This window comes from Danaus plexippus (assembly GCF_018135715.1).
Source record: "Danaus plexippus chromosome 22 unlocalized genomic scaffold, MEX_DaPlex mxdp_33, whole genome shotgun sequence".
Classification (NCBI taxonomy): Eukaryota; Metazoa; Arthropoda; class Insecta; order Lepidoptera; family Nymphalidae; genus Danaus; species Danaus plexippus.
In genome coordinates this window covers 986,511-1,013,811 of record NW_026869856.1, presented here as the reverse complement: position 1 = coordinate 1,013,811, position 27,301 = coordinate 986,511, and the positions used below count along the sequence as shown (strand labels likewise).

The window sequence follows — 27,301 nt, the reverse complement described above, 5'->3', positions numbered from 1 at the left end:
AATAAAAGTATTTTGCTTGTAAGCTGATTTCCGTATTATAAAAGATAGAAAAGAGGTTATATATATATATACGAGTGGAATAATAAAACAAAATAATTTAAATCATCAATTTATTGTTAATACGCATAGTAGTACAGCGACTACGTCTAATGGAAGAATACGTACATATAGCCTGAATTGCACTTGACGACAACGGAAACGGAAACATCGAATTAAATAAAAAATAAAAAATAGCACCAAAAAAAAAACAAAAAAAAATCACCTACAAACATACAAATGCAATGCAGACTATCTAATAATAAAATTACCTAGTTACAATATACAACCAGTTACAGCGACCCATACATTGGCAAACCGATTGAGATCGGTCGTTACGGCCGATACAACTAGACTATTGTAACAATAATTATATTAATATATATATATATAAGAAATTAACAATCATCTATTGTACATAGAAACAACTTAGCTACATCTATACAGAACGTTAAATAAATTAATGATTAAATTATAAAACTATCTAACCACTAACTAACAGATATAGTCTATGTAATGATAACCTCACCTACATATTAAAAGCTATTTTATTATATGAAACTATGAACAGATAGTGTTATGTATCTTGTTGCAATAAGAAATTGAGTTCAAAATCGAATAACAATCACTATTTAAAAAATTACACAACAAAAAGAAATATACCCTGTTAAGAAGACATTGTATATTAATAAGTCCTCAGCCTTTTTCAATGATATTATTATTTTGTTATTCTTGTTCCATTTTTAAATTTCTATCGTCACAGATAATAAACGGAATATTCTATGTATATATATATAATATATACTTTTATTATCTGTGACGATCAACTAATTTGCTAAGGGTTCTACGCACAGGGTTTGAAAACTGAAAAAAAAAAAAAATTAATAAAAACGTCCCCATATACGGATAGAATTGTCACACTTAACTATATAAAGCATTTAAAAACTAAAATATATATGAACCGTACACAATAATGTTATAATATCAAGAAATGCAGATCGCTCCACCAGGAATACTTTTGTCCGCTTACCATTAAAGCTACTTATATATTTATAATAATAATAATAATAAAAAATATAATTAAAATCTAACATATAGAATTATTAACTAGATTATGAACTATCCAAGTTAATATGACTACAGCAGTCATCGGGGAACCTCTATGTCTATATATTTTTGGCATTTACAACATAGGTGGGTGTGGACACATAACTCAAACATATCAAAAATTCATTACAATATGAATAATTCTCCTTAGCTAATCTAATAATGTATAAATTATACATTTACATCTATAGAAACATCGACACAATAATAAGCTAAGTGTCATACATACATTAATTTGACCGATTTCAGTGGCTAACTAGTTATGGCATCGGAGTTTTATTAAAACGTGACTCATTAAACGGTGGTATAATAACAATATTTTTAGGAAATTTTGAGACGATTAACATTAATTACATATAATATATATATATAAGAGTTTTAATTACATTTAATACTGAAATAATTATTTTATTTCATTTAATTGATTAATTTTTATCTAACCACGAATTTAAATTTCGACCGATAACAAACCTTTTAGTTAGCAGTACGAACCCGTGGTAGCGATGAAGTATCCTTACGTGAATCATAATACAAATTTAATTTAGTTCGAGAAACTACTACAGATGTCGCTTTTCTAATATGAAAATTCAATAGCACATACATATTATTGAAATAAAACTAAAAAGACAATTTACATTTGACACATTATACGAAGTTTTGCATGTCATAGTGGTAGTGAGTGGCCCATAGTGGCCAATCATGGCCAATCATGGCCAATGTTGGCGGTCATGATACATAGTGGTGTGTATTGGCGTGTAGTTCGAGTGTATATCTAGTATATTAAGCGTTTAATTCGAGCCTATTTATAAAACAAAGTCTTTGTAGGAGTTAAAATATATATAATAGTATATAGTTTGTCTGTTAGTGTTCGTCGCGAATCGTCCATATGTGTGGTTTTTGTACATAAGTGTATTGTATACATATCATGTCCGAGTATTTTTGGAGTGTATGTTTTCGGAATGTGTATAAAGCATACAGATGTAGTGGGCTATATTATCTGTGTTGATAATTGTACATGTGTTTGTAAATCAGAAACTGTTTGAATGGCTATGCGAGTGTGTGTGTAAGCATACGGGCGTGTGTGTACTGTGCATATTGTGTTGACTAATAGTACATGTGTTATTGTATTACAACGCGCCTATATTTGTGTGTGTACGTCAGCGTGTGTGTGTGTGTGGTGTATATTCTCTGTTCGTTGATTGTACACGTGTTTCTTGTATTGGAACATTGCTATCTATGTGTGTATGTCCGTGTGTGTGTACGCGTCCCCGGCCGTGTGTGCGTGCGTGTGTCACGGCGTGTGTCGCAACAACAGCGGCAGGCGGCGCCCGGGCGCGGCTCATGTCTGTAAAGCGGTGCTGATCTCACGATGGACGTTGCTCTGGGAACATATAAATTATTATACAGTACTGCAGCTGGTACAACGAGACAAGATAAACAATGTAAACATACTCGTAACGTCGATTAAGAAGATACTAGTGAATAAATTCATACAAATAAAGTTTGACTTAAATAAAACAAAGCTTTTCATATAAACTGTTCCGTTCACTTTATAGCAACCGTAATCACGGACAGACAAGATGAAAATGTCTTACCTAAACGTTACCTTAATTTTGATTTAAAAAATGGAAGATAAAAAAATAAAAAACAAATGTAACAAAACCACATATATAAAGTATTTCAAATGTAAATACTGACTGTTCATTTTGTACATGTACTACAATGACATTTGTTCAAATGTTTTTATTCCTCTAATTACTAATTTTTGCTTTTTATTATTTGTTTTTTTTTTCTAAATAAAAAAAAAATTGTATACATTGTATATTATTTTCTTTAATCGTCCCGATATATTCGGACCGATCTCAGGATAATTATATCTTGTGTAGTGAAAAGATGACAGCTAGAGTTATATTGACATGCGTCAATCTTGTCCGCTCTATAGTCCACAAACCTCAGGTTCCAAGTATTAAGGCATTTTTTTTTTCAATTATTAATAATAGTTTTTAATTTTTTTTTTTAAACATTGCCTTAGTGTTTCTATGCTAAATACCATATCTCATATACAATGCTATATTTCCTTCGGTTAAAAAAAAGTATGTTCGGATATACTCGTATAAACATGTTGTATATTAATCTTTAAAAACAAAATGTGTATCAGGATTGTGGCCTGTGGACATCCACAGACCATTCATCTATCAACCAGTTTATTGAGGACTGTGATCTCTATTACAACACTATGAGTTTAAGGGTCATCGTCGTCTGTACTCACCAGTTCTTCTATCTGCCGTGCGAGCTGATCGTTTAGCGCCGTCAGTACCTGCCGCTGCCCGTCCTGAGCCGCCAGCGCTAACTCCAGTTGACTCTGAGCCAATTTGGCTTCAGCGTCCTGGAAATTGAAAATATTAAATATTATTAATATAAAAAAAGCCCAAATTATTCGGTAATTTCAGATAATCACAAAATTTATCGAACATTACCCTATCTGGTTTATTAATATAGACATTTACGAGTAATATTTATCGTAATAGAAAATATGCTTGAAAGTCAGGCGATGATAATAGTGTAACAGTAAACTCATTTCAATATACGGAATTCTTATTTGCTGATCTTTTAGGGATGGACCTGATAATTTTTAATGTGTTTAAATGAATTCCTGCATAACAGATTCTATACAATAATAAGGAAAATTCTGACACGAGATTCAAATGTAGGTAATTTTTTTTTTTAAATAGATGCTTTGGGATCCGGATCCGGATCAGTATACGGATACAATTTTACCGTAACCGTGCACAGACATAGAAAAATAATAATTTTTGTATGTTATAAATGAACCTGTTCACTCTTCTTAGACCCGGTATATGTATTTATACTGACATAAATCTGTAACCGTATACGGATACAATTTTACCGTAACCGTATACAGATATGTATATACAAAAAATATATAAGTATTATGAATGAACCTGTTCACTCTTCTTAGACTTGGTGATCTGAGCCAATTCTTCGTTCTTCTGCGCCAGTTCAGCCTCAAGCTGCGCAACACGTTGCCTTAGCTGTTCCACCTCGTTAGCGTCACCACCTTTGATACGTTAATTATATATATATGACTTTCTAATGACATCTATTTTTGCGAGAACGCTTTGGAAACTAAGGTTTTCTGATAGGAACCGAAATATAGGGATAATGTTGTTCGTGGAATAAAAATTCAAAAAAAAACGCGCACTATCATTCGAAAGCGTTATTATCTTTTAATATTTTCATCGGTAATTGGAAGAGAGGATAGTGTAGTATCAAAAAAATCCTACAGAAATGATATGAAAAGGTCAATACAAGTTTACCTTTGCCAGTAGCGTAATGTCGCGCCCTGGCGACTTCCTCTCTATACTGATGTAGTTGTCTCTTCCATTCATCAACATTGGCTGTACTCTCCTGCAGGGCGGCCGTCAGACGGAGGTTATTACTCTTGAGGGTAGCCAGCTCTACCTCCCATTTCTTCGCGTTCGCAGAACTTTGGTAATAATATTTTTTTTATTATGATAACCGATAGCGTTAACATTACGTGAATCCATATCTTTGTATATATTTGTGGAACGTGATATTAAAAAAAATTAAAGATAATATAGGCAAAAGATGCATAAAGATCTTATTTTTATATACATGCATATTGAATACATATATATGTGTGTGTGTGTTGATTGTATATATAACTTATCAATCCAAAGTATTCTTCATCTCACACATAGTAATGTGTCCGAACATCCAAAACACTTTCGATCGTAAACCGAGAAACACATCTTTACGTAACGCGTTCGAGACGCGTGATGTACGTTTATATACAACCGACACGACATTTTTATCGTAACGACATCGTAACATCGAAATCATTTCACAATGAAACATATATTTCGAAGACCAAATAAATATGAGAAAAATAATTTAATATTTTTATTACAGATTATATAAATTTTGGTTTATTAAAGTATTTTTTTTATATTCAATATTTTTAATCTAACATTTCTTTTATAAAGTTATCTCAAAATTATAAAACGGTAACGACGTATTGAAAATGAAACTCCGAGAGCAATACCATAAGATGCGCGTGCTTATGAATCTAGACTTTCACGACAATGATATAGGATTGAAAATTAAATAATAATAAACAATTTCACTCAGACTGCGTGATTTTAACGAATTATATTCGCTAGTTGGAGCGCAAAATAGATTACAGATATGAAAGAAATATTGCAAATAATATACATATGGAAAAAAAGACGTCAGCTTTAATGTTACGTATATATTGTAAAGTAAAAAATAAAATTAATTCATATCATTGATTTTTTCATATAATTTGTGAATCACTCGTTCGTTTCAATCATTTTATTATTAAAAAATTATATTATTTGATATTTTTATAAGACAGATACGTATTAAATGTGTTAAAACTATAAAAAGGACAACCGACCGGCAGCGACATCTATCGTCTGTCTCACGCGACTATATTCAAAACAATTGTCGTCCTGAATATATCCACGTGAAATTTGAATATAATTTTAATCCTATATCTCATTCTGATGTCTAAACCGCAGTACTGTAAAGTTTAATCGATATCGGTCAAGTAGTTTTTAAGCTAGAGCGTAACAAACATTAATCGAAACTCACAAAAATATCTCACTTATAAGCAATAACAAGCAGCAACCGGCTGTATTCGTGTATAGCGAGAACCGCTCATAAGAAACAGCAATAAATTGGATGGAATTAATTAATGTAATTATAACGTAGCCAACGGATAATTTTCCAACAATCATACTATCAACATGTACTTCCCTTAGTATATAGATCACTAGTTACATAAGGCTTTGTGCAAGTTTTAACAGCCTCTTTTATTAAATGCTATAATAATGTTACTGTATGAGACTAAAATTAATTGTTTAATTAAAACGTTAGCATTGTGAAACACATGAGGTGTAATGATGTTAAGGAGATATTTAATGATAAATATGATAATAAATAAATTTGTTACTTTTTATTACATTTCGTAAAAAATAAAATAATGAATTCAGCAATACAAATATATATATATATATGTGTGTGTGTGTGTAATTATTAAATTGACTCAATTATTTGAACTTCTTTCCAATTTAATAGATATTTTTTGTTCAAAACCATGAAAGGCCACGAACCAAGATTTTCGGTTACAAAGATATCTTATTTCATCACAATTCAGCATATGATTGATGTAACGCGCATTGATAGATCCGTCCGTAGCAAAACTCAGACAGAGAATTTAATTCACATCAGTGGGATGACATTTTATAATAAAAAATACGCTTTATAGTTACAACAAAACCTTATTCCACGCCGTACAATTGTAGGACATAAAACAGTGTCAGTGTATATTAAAAAAAACGTTATTTGATGGCAACGGGTATTAGTATGACAAAAAAAAATTGAAGCTAATATAGACAAAATAGACGCTATATTGTACGAAGAAACGATAGAAACAATAGCATCTATTAAAATTATACTATGTTATGACGTCATCGCATTAAGTTTTGCCTCTACTTACGTGTGAGAATAGAGTGTAATAAAATCATTATATAACACAACGATAAACATTAAAATATTAGAGCTTCTAAATAATAACAATTACTCAATACAATCAACATTTCATACATAATATTTTAATTAAAAATTAATACGAAAATGTTTGATAGTCTGTAAGTGTTACTTTTTTTTTAAGTGAATGTATTTCAGAACATAAATATTAATTATCTATATTTTGTAGTGACATTAACGATTACTATGTAAGGAATACAAAAAAAAAATCCAAATACTATAAGCGGAATAAAGTAGATGTATGTATGGTAGGGATGAGCTAAATCATTTCTCGGGTATAAGTTGGCGTGCGTGTGTATTGTGATTTGCATTCGCAAGTCGGTTTTATAACAAAATTATATCGAAAAATGGAATTATTTGTGAGTACGTTTATTATTTTTATTTTATATTTTGTGGAAAGTGTTGCTTTTTTTTAATTTTTTTTTTTTAATAAGAATACTATTTGGTTTTTTTTTCTCATGTCTAAATTGTAGACAATTTATAGGAATATTTACAATTAATCTGATTATATTTTTATTGTGATGAAGCTTATCAGGAATGTCTTAAATTTTTTTTTAACGTCGACAATAAAAAAAAAATAATCCAAGGTGTTATATAAATGGGAAGAATCACAAATTTTTTTTTCCGTTCATAAATTAGAAAAAAAAAATGTAAACACGAGGGCAATTAAATGGTGAAAACTTCAATATATAACACGCGATGTTCGTACAGTCTATTAGATTTTTTTAGGAACTGTACATGAGGAAGCCGGTGTGGATTATTATAACGTTTACGATAAAACTATTACAGTTTATTAAACGATGAAAACGTCGTATATGACGTCATTGACACGAATTACGTACGTATACACATGCTCGTAATTGAAACTAAATAATTTTACGTAATTTTCTTTTTGAATATAACCCGTACGGAAGTTTTTAAAATACAGCTATTTTTAAACCTTTTTATATATTTTTTTTTAAATCTATTTAAAAGAGTCGAATCACACACAAGATTCACTTATAGAAAGCAAAAGTATCGCTTGACGGAAAAAAAAATGACAAATGACTAAGCAAAATCAGATGTGGTGACTCGAGAAACGAAAGCCGCGAGTTGGGAGTGACATAATGTTTGACTTGAATTGGTGATGATTATTGACATTCTAGAAGCTTTAGTCTGAAATCATTTATACATACTAGCTTTTGGTGACGACTTTTCTTGGACATTTTTTTTAAATAATGAAAATTTTATTAACAATTAGTACATGTAAGAATCTCTAATATTGAAATCTTTCTTTGCTCTTAATCTTGTCCAAATTAATACATCCCACCTAATGAGGTCGCGTGACAGACAAACAAACGTATACCTTTAAATATTATAGAAATATCAATTATATCGAAACCATAAAATCGTAAAAAAAGCTCCAATAATTTTTTACTTAATCCGTTCGAAAAAAGGCTGTATGAAAAAATTATATTATAAGTTGTATATATAAATATATATATGAAAAAAATGACATATTCAACTTTATATATGTATAGTCATTATTTAATGAGTACAAATCAAAGTCAACTTTCTTTCATTACACTCGTGTGAGCGCACGTAATGTTTGAATTACGTCCGACACATGTCTCGTTACATATTGATTCGGTAATATTAGTGAACACAGTAATTATTCCACAGTTAATTCTACATTATTGCATTTTATACACACACACATACACACATACACACACAGACACACACACACACATATATAATATATATATGTATTCTACAGTGAATTCGAAATCACTCCCCAACCGCATATGTATTGCATGTTTATAAATTTTGAAAAGATCAACTAAGAGTATCCCCATATTCCTATTGCTTGAACCAATTAAGCCAAAATTTAGCTTAAAATTTTATTATGGACTGATTATTTATTAATTGATAAAAAAATATCAAGTTTTTTTATCCGTACAACTTCTCTATATCATAAAAGTTCCAAATAACTCATAAATTTTTTGTCTATTAAAGTGTTCATAGTTTTTTATAATAATCATTTTCGTTGTAAACTATGTCATTTATAACTATAGGAGCGCATCATTCGTATCCTGTTAGCGGGAGGTCTCAAAGCATCGAGTCAGCGAACAAATTCTTTCATAATAACCGTACCACAGACGACCGAGTTACTTAACGAGTCTTTGCTTTATTACGCGTTGCAAATTTATATTATTATTTAACGACTCGCCTTAATTCTTTGTATAGTGCTTTTGTTATGTAAAATAATATGTTAAAGCTGTTTGGAATGCATAAATTTTTACCTTATCGACGTGCCGAAATATGTTTTAGAGGGTAGTTAAAAATATATACATAATAATCTGATAGTTAAGAACGAAGGTTAATTAGTTCTAAAAGTACCCTTATTAAAATATATACCCCTATAAAATAATTCTCTCTTTTTTCCTCACTTATTTACGATCAGGACAAGCAAAATATCTCTCACACTCACTCTCTTTCACTCACTTCACAATAAACAGAGAAGGCTATACCAAAATATTCCTCACTCTTGTCTCTTTCACTAACAACACGACAAACAGAGAAGGCAATACATGTAATCCATCCTAATCCACGTCAACCAAATTCTCCAGAAACTTCTACCTTTGTTCGTGCTGGCAGCGTCTACCCTCGCTTTCGACTACGGGTACAACAGCCACGAGGGTTACCAAATACAGGGAGAGTCTATAGAAGACCACCATGGAGAATACGATGTTGACTATCACGTTAGTATATTAAGGACTGATAAGATACATTAAACGGTAACATTGGCTGATATGGCTGGTTTAGAAGGTACTGTCCCATGTTACAAAAGATTATGAGCTCATCCAACAAATAACATTTTCTAATGTACTTACTGCCATTAGTAATAGATGCGTTTTAAATTTACATATAAGACGGCGTCTTAAAAACAGACCTTAAATATGTAAACAGAAATAAAATACATTAAAACCAGCAAATCATCATTACAAAAACAACAAAAAATTTAATACGATTAATATACAATTTTTCATTTAAAAAGAAGCATGAATAGGTGTCTAGTGTTATAATTTAAGTACACTATTTAGCATGACAAATTTCTACCTACCGTACTTAACATTTATTAACAGCGCCATCTATTAGCTGTATATCGAGATGTGATTATTGAATATTACATCGTATCTTTATCCTTAGGCACACCCGAAATACTCATTCGACTACTCCGTAAAGGATCCCCACACCGGCGACGATAAAGAACATTGGGAAACAAGAGACGGTGACAAAGTTAAAGGTATCATTATATGTACCTATTTCCTACAAAATGTCTCAGTTGTCACTGTATAAGTCAAACTCATTACAAATCATATATAAGGAAAAATATATTTAATCAAATATAACATGGTCATATACAATATAGATTCCATAGTGACATTGATTTATTAATATAAATATATATTATTTGTTTACTTATATATAAGATTGCTAACTATGTTATTTAGGGAAGTGAATTTGGTTGGATACAATACTGTTAATCGCAAGAGTCATTAATGGACCCCTACCATTAGCTTGCATATCGAATTAAACAAATTAACTGACAGATTTTAATTTATATACCTTGATACTATCATATGTAAAAATTTACGGGTGATGAGTGAATATCAAACTCATGGTAGGGGAACGAATTATATAACATTTAAGGAATAATTTTTTTCTCATACAAATTACAGGACAGTACACAGTTCTCGAAACCGATGGAACGAAACGTGTGGTGGAATACGAAGCCGATGATAAAAATGGTTTTAACGCTGTAGTACATAAAATAGGTACCCCGAAACATGACTATAAGGCATCGTCAGAAGAAAAGGGTTACATCAAACAGGTTTACAACTATCAGGAGGCTTCAGAGGAATTCAAACCGGTGTACGAAGGGTACCACAACGAGCACCAACAATTAGAAGAAGGTTTTGTACCGATAGCTGGCAGTTACGAACATTAAAACACAAAAAAGCTCCAACAACAATTCACTCTATATGGCAACACTAGTAGTCATGTCATATCTTTACATTAAATCCCTGTTTAGATCCAACTAATGTTAAGCAAAAAACAATCTTATTCCTTGTTAATTAGTTTTTAAGTTCGCTCAAATAATTCTAAGGTGTTATGTTTCTCTGTTTTCATAGGTGAGTTTCTTATGTGCTTATATTTATTTCCAGAACATTGTATTGTCTGATCCGAAGACTGAAATATTGTGTTGTTAGATTGTACAAAAACTTGCTATGTATACACTTTGTGTCAATACAATGACGTTTTATATATAAATATAATATATATATGGAAATATTTTTATACCGAATTATTATTCCAGATAATTTATATGACTTAAATTAGTTTTATTCAGCACCTTTGTTCCATTTTTCTTGTGATAACGAAAGCACACGTCAAAATAGTAGTTTCTTAAAACTTTAATATCTTTTTTATAAAAGGAGATATCATAATACATACTTTTAGATAAAATGTCTAGGAAATAAAAAAAAATTATATTTAATTTGTAAAACTACTGACTAATCATTTTATATAAAATGTGTATATATATACATATCACTCAATATATATATATAGTCTACTTTAGTACCAGTAGAATACAGAATTATAATAAATAGTCAAATGAACCCACCGCCAGCGACATCTATCGTCTGTGTCGCGTGACTACATGTTACTTACCTATACTATGTGAAGATTTCTTTACAAACAGCCATACATACATCGAGTCATTCAATCTATCTCCTTTTTCATATAAATTCCAGAATAAAAAACTAATAACTATCAATGTATAATATATTATATATGAGTGTTGTACCTCTGTGCCAAAGCTAATTTCAGCCTATCATTTTCGTATCTGAGCTGTGTGTCGTCTACGTCCGTAGCACTCGTAGCCGTAGCTGGTGGGCGGGGCGAACGGCCTACGGTCGCGTAGCCACCCTATTATATAGATTATATTGTTTAGATTACACATATATAAACACAATAAGGAGTATTTCATGAATTGAAATTCAAGTATATTATATGAAGTGACAAATTTATTAGTAGCGGGATTAGAACCCGCGCCATCTGAAATGTAGCGTTTCAGTCACTTTAATCACTGAGCTATCGTGTCCCGAACCGAACTTCAGAATTAATCGTTATATATATTTAATAAACTTTTATTCTTTCTGCATTGTATAAAGAAGTATTGCATATTAGTTGATATATTATAGTTATTGTTGTTTAACCTGTAGAGAGGAGGAGACGGAGTGAGCTCGTTGATGTACCATCATCTCATCATTTTCCACCTTCGGCTGTAACAAAAGAAGCACAGGTTATAAAGCAATACAGATAAAAAATATAAATTTAAGAATTAATATACAGTTACATAAGTTTTGTAAGAGTAAATGCAGATTAAAAATTAAAAAAGATTAAGAAGGACAGATTAAAATAAAAAAAGAGATTAAAAAATACACAGATTGCATTTAAATTCCACAAACACACTAACATTATACCACACAAAGGTACTTATATTCCATACATTATTGCTAGTCCTTTCTTCCTTCCAACGCCTGAATTCTCAATACATCTTTTCACATACTATATGCTTGTATATTATATATCACATATATAGAAAGTCTATATATAACTTTGTCTCTTCCCATGTATATAAACATCTCATCAATTTTGTATCAGTGCCATACACACAGATACATAATAATTATTAATAAAATTAATGATTGTGAAGAAGTATGGGTGAGTTTGCGTTTTTTATACTTTCATTCATAACTAATAGAATGGACTGTAAAGAGATTTCTGAATAATCCATCCACGTTATGAGAGCGTGTAGACTGTATTGAGCAACAACATTTTGTAACTTATTTGATAACTTGTAATTTATATTCAATTAGCTCCCTTGGCAAACCGATAGATGTCGCTGCCATTTGGTTTCCATATATATTCTATTTAATACTACATAAATATTTCTCCGTATCCACTCCCAAACTCTCGACTAAAATATAATATATTACACTTTTATCTATACATCTATATGACCTCCCCCCTTACATACCTGTCTTAAGATGCATTCGATCATTCTTGTTTAAGAGCATTCACACTTTAGACATACAATACTTATATAAACTCTGCTATAATTACATGTTACATTTATTATAATTATATGATGATAAATATATCATCCATATCTTTTTCTTTCACACCAAGCAACTATCTCTGTCTAAAATGCTATCTTTCTCTCTAATTCACGTCTTTGTATGTGTCTCTCTCTCTCACTACCCCTCTCTATCTCTATCTCTTTCTCCCACCTGTGCCGGAGACAGCGCCGGTGGTTCGTCAGCCGCTGCCCGAGCTGCCAGTAGGGGACTGGCGGTGGCAGAGGCAACTGGCGTGGCGGCGCCTGAGCCGTTAGTGGCCTTAGTGGCAGCGCACTGCTGGGCTTGGATCGCCTCTTTCACCTCTTGGAACTTTTCTATGAACTGGACATGATATTAAAATTTAATGAATTAATTTTTATTGGAGGAATTGTAATATAGATGAATATATACATAAAAGTTTCTAATAATATTGTTCCTGGGATAATGCATTTGGTATATAAGCCTATATCACTGGTTACCATCAGATGAGATGATTGGCAAGTTAAGTTCTTATAGTAGAAAAATACAAATTAATGTACATATGTGCATGTATGTAGGAATGAGATTGTTGATTGAATAAAAGCATAGATAAATAAATAACAAACATTAACAAGAGCTATCAAACCCAGTGATGTACAGTTAGCAATATATATCACTGAAATTAATGGATTTAGTCGAATATATCTCTCGACACACAAACTTACATTCCACATTATTAGTATCAATTATATATATAAAACAATAATCGTAACACATGCTTCAAATGTACTTCAAGTATAAGTGAAGTCGCGTACAGATTTAATTATGATTAAACGTTTAAATGTAACTAATATTTTCGAATATACTACGCGTGCTTTTTGTTAAAACTAAATACTCCCGACATCACGGGCAGACGAGATTCAAATCTCGTTGCTGAGATCACGGTTGCTGAAAAGTAACCGAAACGTCGGGAGTATGTAGTATTAACAAAAAGTAAAGCACGCGTAGTAGATCTGAAAAATATTAGTTTCATTTAAATGCATAAAACTCGCGAAAGTCTTAGATCTCATTATATAATTAAACATCCTATAAAATTATCTATATTTAAGTTTACGAAAGTCTTTGTTTGATAGAAAGATAGAATCTTTCTTTGCAAAGTAAAGAAAATCCTTATCACTTAATGAGACATCCTTTAAGACTTCCACCAGGCATCTTATGAAAGCACAACCCTTTAAAGATATCGAGAATTAAATATGACTTTATTAAATGAATATAAAATTTAAGTCTTAGGATAGAATTAATCTCGTTAGGACATATCTATCTTAATTATTATAATTAACAGCTTTTTGTGCAATTTTATTCTTTTAAACCCCTGTATACACTATACAATATATAGTATGAGTCAATCACTTTTGTATTTTCGATTGTAAAATATACATACATAGTATAGTATTTACATATGTGTATACACATCCTACTTATATAAAAATATGAGATTGAGATGTATGGATGTTCGTTCGTGTTTCACGTAATATATACTTAACGGGTTATGGTAAAACTTTTCGATAGTGCAAGCTCAGAGATAAGAATATCGTATATCCTATAATTTATCTGTGCATTCTGAGTATATTACACGGGAACATATCGTAACAGTTGTATTTTGTATGACGTCACGGGTGTGCGTATGCGGGCGTTTACGTGAGCGTATGTGTGTACGGTCTTTTATGCTTGCGTTCGGTTTTACGCGTGTGCGTACGGTCTTGCGTGTATATGAGTGTACGTGTGTGTGAGTATATCTTACTAAAGTATATCTTACTTTTCCTAATTCCGCCTCCGATGCAAATCCCAGCCCGTATACGGTGTTGGCTCGCACGTCGCTCCACTGTCCAAACTTCTGGGAGGTTTTAGTGAAGGTCATGTTGGCTGTGATCGTGCTGTTTATCACCGCCTGGAACAAACATCTTCATCATCATCCCCAAACAACTTATATCACAAATTATTCCCTATGTTGATTTTTTATTACTATAGGGAGTCGCTGAAAGAGCAATCTTTTTATAAACCATTTATCATTACATTCACAATAGAAGTGTTAATTATATATTTTTAAGAAATAATTTTAATTTTCATTTGAGACATGAGTAAATATTTACACACATGCGCTTTCATATATTTAGAAAAGTTACGAATGAATCTCTCTAAGGAAGACACAAAAAAAGGCATTCGAAGTCTTAAGATATCAAAGAGTATTTACAAATTACTTCTCGCGAAATTTTTTACCTTTGATGGAAAGGTCGAGTTCTGTTGACATATATTTTTTTAATTTAGACGACAACCATAAACGTAACCTGAAATCTGTATAAAGCTATAGTATCTATTTTATGTACACCGAAAACCAATTTTCAGTACATTAAAAATCCATTTTCTGTACATTGAAAATCCATTTTACGTATGTACACTGAAATTCCTTTGCATGTACATTGAAATGACAAAAATTCAAACAAACTAGGCTAGACTACAGGTTCGTTGACTTTGTCCGTTTACTTAAAGGGTAACTTATAAATTATAAAAACTATGTTTTATTAATAATTATGTAAGGGTTAAAAATCATTAATACGATTTGTATTACATATATAAGTACATACTCCCGACGTTACATCGTCAATAATACTTGACGTGTGCATATTAAAAAAAGTATGCATTCAACTAATTCTGAAGAAGTAATCGTAATATAACGAACGAATAAATACGATACATATAATAAACGAAATAAAACTCACTAACGAACTCACTCGAAATAGGTTCGTCGTGGATTTGTACGCGGTAGAAGTGGGAGCGCGAGATATAACGGCTAAATCTCTCTACAACTTACTAAAAGACTTGGGCCTGTCCAGAACTCACATCTACTCATTCTTGGAACGTACTTTGAGGCAGCCCTAGTGGGTTCTTTTCAAATTTGTTTAGGTAGAGAGAGGAGCTTGGACGGTGGAGGTGAGCCCTTATACCCTTATATGTTACCCCTATATGATAGGAGTACCTAAAACCTACACCTGGGTCGCAAGTCCCAGGCGCTGTTGAAGCTCCTCTGCCTTCAACGCAATGGACCCGGCAACCGCACGGTGAATCCATTGAATGCTAAGAGGTTTCGTCTCGCTATTCTTTAACCTCGTGATTTAGTCAATTATAAGTATAACTTTTATTTATTTTTCTAGTATTTTTAGTCTAATTATAAATCAGCGTAGCACTTTTCCACTATAGTACACTAGCACTACCTACACGGTACCTACATACATTAATTATCCTAATTGAGTATTTCAATGATATCTCAAACGTTGGTATACAGTTACAGCAAATCATGTTTCTTTAAATAAATCACTATGAAGAAATTGCGTCTCATGTGTCTGGCAGTATTAATTTGAAATTGTTTACAATATTTTCTACAACGTACGTAAAAATCAGACCTCAGACTATAAGTGAAGTGAATCAAATTTTTACTTACCTGCGGCACCTAGTAGCTGAGGATTTACCATCGGTATAAGCTAGCTGACATGTATACGTTCACTGTGCACAGTAATGCTCACCTATTATATATGTTTTTTCCATTAGATAATAAGTAAGATCTGGGGCCCTATGATTTTGAACCATAGGTATTAACAAACCTACTTAATTAAAACTTCTTTAAAGTATGAGAGATTTATTAGTATTTATTAGTATAATTAGTATATTTACAAGTTTATAATTACAAATATTTTATAGATACTATATAGTATGTTTATCTCGAACTAAACTTCTTCAGATAACTAACGTCCCAATAATAAACTATCATAACATCTCAACTTTTTGAAATCTATGGAATCTAACAGAATCTTTAAAAAGAAACACAATATCATAATCAAATGAAAATTTTCTTTTAGATTTAATATTAATAAATAGAAAAACTGCTGGGAAAATAGAAAAAAGAATATACTATACATCGTATAACATTAATAAAAGAGCTAGTTGCAAAAAATGATTCAACCAAAAGACCTTGGACATCATTAAAGCTTCCGTCATCATGGTAAGGATGCAGCTATGTAAAACTATTGACTCATATGCGTTAGTCTTATTAATTGTTTAATTATGATATAAAATATATAAAACATTTTCTTTTGTCTTAAAAGCATAAAATATAGTTCTTATTACGTTTTTTTGATTAAAAAGTCTCCATTACATATAATTCTAGATTTTAAATTAAGTCTTTTAAAATGTCTTTTGGATTTATTGTATACAGTAAAGGAAATTTACTATAGTTATAGTCCCAGTATGAAGTACTTGGCTGTTTACGAGAATATTCTGAGTTCATATTATCTAGCCCGCGGTACTAATTTATCCATTTCAATGAGACGAACCGCTCTGCATTTTAAACATATCTCTTGTATTAAATATATTCAAAATTTATTGGAATAATTTAAGATGCTTTAAAAAACTTCGTATAAAATAAAATTTAACGACCATTAATCGGAACAAATTTTTCGACAGAAACAAAATGCTAAATTTCGTTGAAATTATATTGAATAATAAGTTATGTTTTGAACACTCGAGTTCATGATTATAAAACATTTACTGAAAAAATAAAATTAGTAAGCAATCCATTTTCAATCTTTCAGGCTGTCGGAAATGGTCGTTTTGAGAAAAGTAACCTACATTAAACCTATTTAAACAATTTGCCATTGTTACACCAAAAATCAGATGAGAAAAGAATTCGATAGATTGTCTCTCAAAAAATTTATTAATTTGTGCTATACGTGTATTTTTCTCTTGCAAGGTATAGAAACTTCGTGCTTCCAAATGCTTTTTATTTTACTCCGATACGACTATCTTTATAAAAAATACAGAGTTTAAAAAAATTTTTTACTCCTTTTTTGCCATTAGTCCATCAACATTATTTTCATGATTGTTTTATGGGCATTAGATTAAGAAAAAAAAATCACCTCCATGTCAAATCCCATAAGAGCGATATCAAAATAAGAATAAATTTTATAACGTACCATCATATTGAAAGCAGTACTTTATGAGATTCTCGATCAAATCTAACAGCTTTGTTAGATTTGATCGATAATCATTTTGATCGACAATCATTTATCTCCTCCATCGTCTCTCGGGGCGTCATAATTGAACCACCAAGCTAGTCAGATTATTCATGTTAATGGCATTATAGTTAACTACATTATATTCTAATAGTCAATTGGACACGTGACGCTATCAAGGAATGTCATTGAAAAAAAGAATGTCATACAAAAAAAAATGTCATACAGTATACTTAGGTAACTTAGTAATTGATATTGGCAATCCGCAATAAGTACGTGTCTGGCAGAAATATGAAAATTTCAGAGGAATGTTCGGTGTCATTCAACCAGAGTAAGTACGAGATTTTACGCCTTTCACAACCTCGTGGGTTTCACTGTGACTATGTGAATTAGCGCCAAAAAGGCAAAGGTATGTTGGCAAGCAGTCAAAAAAATCATGGCAAGAATTTTTTTGGATTGCTAGTGATAAAATTCACATTTCCTAATTTTAAAAGGGAAAAACAACTATTGGCTTATTTACGAATTTACCAAGTTATTGGATCGATTTAATGAGAAATTTGTGCAAAGAAAAGTACTTTTCTGCCACGACAATGAAAATGTGCCGTTCCCTGGACAAAATAGTATGAATTGCTCTACTAGCCTCCAAAACTAGCCCCGAGTCATAGTCATGTTTTGTTCCTAAACATGAAGAAATGGCTCGACAGGAAGAAAGAAAAACTTTGTGGAAATCATCTTAAAAACAAATTCGTATTTAGACAACTTCAACAAACCAGTTATTTGGAAGGGGAAAAAAAATGGAAAACAATAAACTACGTGTGTAGAAGTCTAACGCAATGTTGAAACACAAAATAAATTTAAAAAAAACCTGTTTCATTTAAAATGTCATTCTCTTATAACAATTTCTATTTTATCGAATGCTCAAATCAAAAAATATATTCATATATAAATAAACAACAATAATACTCCAGAAACTATTAGCTTCAACCATATACAAGTAAACGTGTCATACAATTGACACACTATCACAATTTGTGATATATTTGGCTTTCATAACAACGTAAACATAAAATTGTTATTAATTTTGTTAGCTAACACTCATGATAGATACAACTATTGAAATATTTCAACATCACATCGAACAAACACAGATAACAATAACTTCTTACAAAAAAAATACAGTGGAATATGCTAATAAAATATCTACCCTACAGATTCTATGCGTACATCAAACATGTCACTAATATGATAAAGACAAGCTGAAATACAAATGATTTATTGAAAAGGCTCTATCTTATTGAGTGGCATTGAGATGTATACTTAGTTTTGTTTAGAACAACATCAAACCGACCTTTGTAGTATTATGTGTCCTTGAGACGACTTTAATGCTAGCGATGGGGTCATCTACCCTCGATGAACCAATCAAGCTTTTCCAGAGCACTTCCATTTTAATAGCGAAATATAACACGTTTTATTACACGTAACTTACGTTGTTATATCGTAAGGGTGAGTTAAATTTGTCTTAAGATATTGATTTGGTTATTTTAAGTTGAATATATATATATATATATATATATATAGGTAAATTGTCATGTATTCAAATAGATCTTAATCTAAAAATGTAACTCTTAAAATGATTTTATATCGAATTAATAGTATTAATAAATTACAACGTCGTTATTGTTAAAAAAAAATAAAGATCCTAATAAAAAAATAGGTGCTGAAGAGATTATTATACCAGCATTATATGTCCATACAATCTGAACAACTCATATGGAATTCAAATACCAAACAGGTACATCCCAAACACAGATGAAGCTTGATTGAAAACCTCATCCTTTTTGTTCAGTGAAAAATTTAACTTAATTTTTTTTCGTTCTCTCTTTAACAAATCCAATGTGATAATACTGAAACTAATAAAGCCTTCATTATTAATAAAGGAATACTTTGACATGTGTGTGTATATATACATATATATATATATAATGAGGATGTAATTTCATTAATATTATTATAATATACTTGTTAAGATCCAGGAATGAGTAATCTCCATTCTCCAAGTAGTTTCATTATTTTTCCTTTGCTATAATAATATATGGTATTTATTTGATTGATCATCACCAGAGCATTTTGACACTTACTCACAATAACATAGAGTTCTTTATAATTTAAGTTAGACTTTAAATTACAGATTATCATAAACCATTTATTTCCTTCACGAAATAATAATACAAGTATAGAAAATTGAAAGCAAATTAACGTCCTGTTTACATTAAACACGGCTTAGAGCGAAATTGGCAATTAATTTTTTTTGTCATTCTTAAATGCTTTGTAAACAAAATAGATCATATAATAATATTTTTAACATAAAACATATATTGAATTATTAAATGATTAATAAATTAAATAAAGTAAAGGACGAATTAATTTAAATAGGATCTTATAAAAATAATACCTAACCTATTGATTGATCAACCCACTGGATATAGGACACGATAGCTTAGTTGGTACAGCGAACTTAATGTATGTAGCCGGTTCTATTCCTGCTCGTATTGAAGTATTTTAATGCAACTTTTTCTATTGAAATTTAAAATAGATTTTAATAAGTAAAAATGAAAAAGAAAATGATTATATTTAATGATATTCAGGGGTCATGTTTATTTTGTTATACTGTCTGTGTTCAACAATAAAAGCCTGAAAAAAATGAGCATTTGTTTTCCGAAAACCTATTTTCGAATCACCCTGTATTATTTATAAAGTCTAGCTTACAAGTCTATCTATATAATTAAAGCCGATTAGGAGATAAGATGTAATACCCGGATAAATAGACGGTCATTTTGTAACAATAACTTTAGTCTTAATAACAACAAAAATATAAATTATAAAATGATAATATAACGATAATACTGTAAAGCGTAAAGCACTAAATATAGCCAACGTCGTCAAAAATAAATTTCAGAGAAAGCACCGATACTTTTACAGTGCTGGGCCAATTACCCCAATTACCCCAAAAAAAAAATAATCTATCAAATGCCACAGATATCAAATTTTTAACACCCCTTTTGTTCAAAAACCGTGTACACTTCATCAATACCGAGTAAAAAATTTTATTTATGACGTTACCAAAAAAAACTTTGCAAATTAAAACTTTGCAAATTATTTTTGATAATATAATACATACAGAGTGTATTTAATTTCTTCTTCTTATCTACGAGTTGCCTTCCGCACTTATAATTGAGAAAATAAGACAAATATACAAAAAAAAAACTGTGTCGGACATGAAGGGCGCTACATCCTGAGATGAGAGCAACTGCGAGAGTAACCCGAACAATGGAAGTCGAAAGCTTTCACAAAACAAGCCGGGTTCAGTTAATTACGATCAGAATATTTATTAATTTTATTTTTTTATACATTTTAAATACTCTAACTGCATTATTCAAATGTCAATTAAATGTAAAAAAAATATTTAATTGAATTTCTCACGAAATTTTAAGTGTTCTTAATGTTTTAAGTGAAAGTGATGATCATATATTATTTTCCTCATAGTATCGAAATATATGTAACTTAGGTTTAAGTATATTATTTCTGTCTGTAGTAATAATTAAAAATAAAACTATTCCTAGTTCCTACAAAGTAACCAAATTCCGATTTCGTACTACCTAGTCACTAATGACTATTTGAATTCATGCAACTAATAACGGGACATTTACAAATTTTTTAAACATAAAAGTTCGTAAATCATAGTAGCAACCCAGAATTATAGTTGACGATGCAAGCGTGTACTAAGGTACAGATCCTTACTAAACTCCCACCACCTATAACATAATCTTCTTCAAAAATATGCACACTATATTCAGCCAATATCGACGGACTATTATGACACAGAATTCACATGATCAATACAACTGTCAATGTCAATTCAATTTACGTCATTCAAAAATTAATACCAAGTATGCACATCATATACAGCCAGAGTCACGTAAAATCCATGGACTAGTATGTCACAAATCATATGATAGATTGTCAACGCAACACAACTGTCAATGCCAATTCAATTTACGACTTTCCATAGACAAAAAATATTTCATTGCAATTTACACATTATATTCAGCCAAGGTCTATTAATATCTATGAACTGGCATGCCTAATGCTTAAAATGCTTACCTTGGTGCCCTCAACGCTGATGATCCGGTACAGATTACGGGATGAATCGTAGAAGAATGACACCGAAACAGCCGCTGAACTAGCTGACATCCAAGATCTCTTCGTCTTCGGGTCTATGTGGAACACGTGGGCCTTGCACGTGAAGATCGGCTGCTCTCTGGAACAAACAAACCAACATATATATAACAAGACCCACTGACAGACATTCAAATTTCGTCTACCCGTGATTAAGGTTGCTGCAAAGTAACCGAAACGTTGGGATTATGTTGATATAAAAATAATACAGTAACGCGTAGTAATCCGAAAATATTAGTTTCATTTAAATGGATACTCGCGAAAGTCATACATCTCATTATATATATATAGCTGAATCATATATTATCTCGATCAATATTTTTTTTTTTATTTCTCAAATCAATACCTCTGAATCATTAACACAGGTACGAGTAATCACTAGTTTCTTGATATTTATTGGTTAATAATATTGTTTGCAAAAAAATATTAATGAAACTGAAACCTGTCTTTGTTAAGTTTGGTTATGCAAAGCCGTGGTAGTTTGTCATACACAAATTTGTCACATTATAGTATTAACGTGCGTTATTGAATGAGAAACTTCAAACGCATCGTATATAGTGTGAGTATACAAACTGGTACTAAGATTTAAGTTCCGAGATCGTCTCAGTAAATATGTAGGGTTAAAACGTGTAAATTAATAAAGTTAACGAATAATAACGAATAAATCCGCTATTGATGAATGGCTTAAACAAAACTGCCGAGTTTGCTTTCGGAATAAACGATTTATGGTCTAACAGAGATTTTATCAAATGAAATAAAATAAACCAAAGGTCGCAAGTGTGATTCCCGCTCGTGTCTACGTACATTCTATTCTATATTTAAATTTGAATTTGTAATAAAACTATTTTACTAATTTCTCATTAACAACAAGTAACAACTCAAATAAAGATTTCCTTGGTTAATTTCTTTTAATAAATAGATTACAATAAAACATACGACTGAGACGCGCTTATTCTACACTGGATAAGGATATTTAGAAAAGTATACTTTGTAATATACTTTATGAACAACGCCATAACAGGATTGTGGTTTATGACAAAAAAAAACATTTTTTATTAAAATCATGATTGAATTGCAATTTTTTTTTTTTATATGGCAATTATTATGTTTTTTTCATTCACAGTCAATAAATACTTTTTAGTCTCATTTTATATATTTTCATGTAAAATAGTCAATATTTTAATTATCAATATTTTTTTTTTCCACCTTTATAAACTATAATTTCCAAGATTTTATAGAGAATGGTTGGTAATGTGAGATTAATCATATATTATTATCGGCTCAAAATAAAAACTACATATGTACAAAGGCTTTCATTCTGATGTAAACAAAAATGAGAATGTTTGGAGAAATAGAAATCAAGAGACAGTAAATCAAAAATCTGTAAAAATTATGTATACCTTTTCTTGCAGGATGTATTTAAAAACTAAGGCTCGAGTTATTTACATAAATAAAATATCCTTTTCAAAAACTCTTTACATTATGTGTATCATTTGTATGAAATATATTCAAAAAACCTTTTATATTAAGCAATTTATTACATTATATGTGAGTGTAAGCCGTTATATTTATTATTTATCATTAAAGTTAGTTCATCTTAAAGTATTTTTTTTCCTTAAAAAATTAAAAAATTAAATATATATGTATCTTACGTTTTTTCCGTTTGAGAGTCCATTTTGAGAGACACACAAGTTGACCCAAACTAATAACATGTGCACTGAGATACATATATTTCAAAGATACAAAAATTTTGGTGTTATTTCTGATAAGATATACACACATTATCAAAAGTTATCATCTTGAGATGAAGATATTGCATGTATTATATATGCAATTTATTATCTCATTATATATGTACACTTTAATATATATATGTATATATATATATACATAAAATTATACATTATTTATATAAAAATGAAATTGTTTAAGACTTTATGGTCCTAATAATAATTGTGCTGGTATTAATTAGAATATTTTTTTTTTACAATTTATCAATTTAGCAGAGACTATAATAAATTCAAAGTTATATGATAAAAAAAAACATTACATATTTTTAAGGCACAAATTAACAATATTCTTTCAGAATTCTCATGTACCTTAAAAAAATATATCCACATAAATAGACATAGTTACAAACAGAAAATTAACATGTACTTCATTACTATACTATACTTCTAGTAAAACTATAGTAGTTATACACCCTCAGCGATGTTAAATAAGATTTGAGTCTCTGTTTGGGATTTTTATAATACTTTCACTAATCGCATATGAAAGTATATATATACCTACATTGAAAATAAGGTTGTTCAAATTTTTCTTCCATCTATGTATGTTCTGTCTATCTGTACTATAGCTGGACCAATTTTGATAGGAATTTAACACACACGCAGACAGGTAATATCATAAGGAGTAGCTTAAGCTACTTTTTAACCGATTACTCCTACAATGAAACAATAGTTTTCAAAAAATATATTTTAAATATAGGGAATTGAGACGTCAAATTAAACTTCATAAAGATGTTGACACATATGTCAGAGGGTAATATATGCAAAGCGGCACAGGACAGGCGATATGTAATATTTTACTAACCATAAGAATATGTTGTATTTGAGAAGCAGAATATCAAATGGCATAGAAAATGGTAGTAATATTAGTCTAAAAGATTATTAGTTTTCTACAAAACAGAGATATTATACAAAAAATATATTTTCAGAATATTGTATATGTACTTTATGCCACTACTTAAAATTATAAATAACAGAAATTTCCACCATATTTTGAAATAATTTTAATGATTCTCATTACGTTTTGAATTTTATCTCAACAAATTTGAATTATTAATGACAGCTGATAGGTAATCAATAAATGTCAAATTTTAAATGATAAGTTATCATAACAACAACAAACATGCTATCGGAAAAATTGTTTGAAGTTTTGGACAAAATAATGAACTAACATAAATTATAAAGAAAACTCGCTGACTAAATTACGAGGGCAATTATTTCGCCGTCAGTAGCCCATGAAAGTTTTTAAGGCTATTAATTCGCGCGTAAACAGAAATCATTCGAGTATAAAATAAATATAAATAGCGACGACCCCACCGTCCCCCAGCGACCTTATTGCCACGAGCGTCTAGCGTTCAATCGAATGCAATCAATTCTCTTAGCTAATCCAATCCACTACGGAAATTGCGATATATTCATAGAATATATAATAATAACTTCATTAATATTAGAACCAAATGTGATGGTGCATTTCAAAGAGTTGTTTTGATTTAACAAATCTTTTCTATTTATATAGAAAATCTAAAATATCCCTTCGCATTGGTAAAGTGCATCCCCTCCCTAAAAATATCGAGATTTGAGAAAAATTCATATTTTGCATATAATATATGACATTTAATATTTAATTATTTTAAAAATGAAAACGGGGTCAATAATTTTCGGACTTACCCCATGGTTTCTCTTCCTGCTGTCATTTAAACACAATAAATAGGAAAGTATCCTACTTCATAATTCTCAATTTTCCTCACACAACTGTCACGCAGCGGTCCGACCATAAACTAAAGAGTAAAAATGAAACAATGTTACCATCATTAAAAAATTAATGAGAGATTTCCATAGACATTTTTTTAAATAATATTGTTACTTAATTATTTAAAAAATCTTATCCATTGATTTTGAATTGAATAAAGCTGTTCTCATTATAAATAAATAAAATTTCGAAGCGTTTTGTGATAAGCCCTCTATTGACATAAATTGACAGTATAAAATTATTAGACCTTATTCTATTTGCCACTAGATGTCGCTTACAATGAAACTTCTAAAATAAAAATGGCTCAATGAAACTGGACTAATGAAATGTTCTAAAATATATTATGTTATAATACTGTAAAATCAAACAACGATATAACGTGAAGATATATAATTGTCGAAATTAAATTCTAGAAAGTAACCTTGTGTAATGTGTAACTTTAAATAATTCTTTTAGAAAAAAAATATAAATGTAACTTGACAACGTATATTAAATTGATATTTATTCTGAACCTAAAGTTACAGATTATATTTTATTTATTTACTGAACGCAAATATCACTTTTTTAATTTAAGTTCCACAAACAATGTGAATAATCAGGGCAACGAATAAATAATTACAATATATAAAGTAATTGTAGCAATAAATCTGGTATACATAATTGATTGATAATAAACAAAATTTTTTATAGTTCAATGACTGCCATTCTAATTATGCAATTTTAATTACAAATAAATTTTAGCGATTTACACTGAAACTATACTTTTTATGCAATGGCAACCCTTTACTAGTCCGACTTCTTAACAGATATGGTGAAAGTAAGTGTGTTACGTAAAAATTTTAACGTCTCAAGGGGCAGATAAAACCATTTATATGAATCAATAAATTAAAAAAAATATGATTTTAATTCATATAAACAATTTTTATTTTAACTAGATTATATTATGATTTAATAAATTCTCTTTTTTTTCAAATTTAGAATTTTCATATTAAAATATTTTTTAAATATTATTTAAATAAAAGTGGCTAATGTAAAATAATATATGTATTTATTACTTAATTAATACAATTCTTGAAGACCCAGCCTCCTCTTAAGATCGTAATTACAAAAATGAACAAAACATATCCGTCTTTACAAAATGTAATTGTATCGTGACATAATACATCTCTTGTTTTGGAAGATTTGTAACATTTTAATATAGTCGTGGTTTCCGGATTCACTTACACTCTCATAAATTTAATAACCAGGTTTAGCTCGTATGTTTAATTGATTTTTTTTATTAATTCATATATATATATAGCCAATTAATTACACATTTTTTTTTCGTAAGTTTCCATTAATTTTTCTTTTTTACTTGTATATGAAATCAAAACCTAGAAATATTTCAAGCTTAAGTTACCTGCGTAACGATGCGTACATAGTTTTATAATTGTTACAGTTTTATCTTTCACGCAAAATTAGTGGATGGCCTGTTAACAAAATATAAAGTTTAAAGTTATTTTATTCACGCACGTTAAAACTTTAGGTTTAAAGTAAACGTATAAACTCGTACCT

General features: G+C 30.0%; 2 protein-coding genes across 3 annotated transcripts; one reads left to right on the top strand and one right to left on the bottom strand.

Moving 5' to 3' along the window:
- Positions 1–96: 96 nt before the first annotated feature.
- On the bottom strand, positions 97–25,767 carry LOC116773571 (homer protein homolog 2). 2 transcript variants are annotated; one of them, XM_032666050.2, is made up of 10 exons: positions 25,666–25,767; positions 22,136–22,292; positions 14,728–14,859; positions 13,104–13,274; positions 12,027–12,092; positions 11,615–11,736; positions 4,482–4,651; positions 4,107–4,222; positions 3,413–3,529; positions 97–2,524 (listed from the first exon to the last, which is right to left on the bottom strand). In XM_032666050.2, exons 1-10 carry the CDS (start codon positions 25,689–25,691, stop codon positions 2,483–2,485), a joined length of 1,119 nt encoding a protein of 372 aa, XP_032521941.1. In that variant the 5' UTR covers positions 25,692–25,767; the 3' UTR covers positions 97–2,482. The 2 variants fall into 2 exon arrangements, with proteins under 2 accessions (XP_032521941.1, XP_061384829.1); XM_061528845.1 differs by lacking the exons at positions 22,136–22,292; positions 25,666–25,767 and adding an exon at positions 16,408–16,542.
- Positions 7,045–10,892, top strand: LOC116773572 (uncharacterized). The gene is made up of 4 exons (XM_032666053.2): positions 7,045–7,118; positions 9,372–9,503; positions 9,952–10,048; positions 10,485–10,892. Exons 1-4 carry the CDS (start codon positions 7,107–7,109, stop codon positions 10,751–10,753), a joined length of 510 nt encoding a protein of 169 aa, XP_032521944.1. The 5' UTR covers positions 7,045–7,106; the 3' UTR covers positions 10,754–10,892.
- Positions 25,768–27,301: the final 1,534 nt, after the last annotated feature.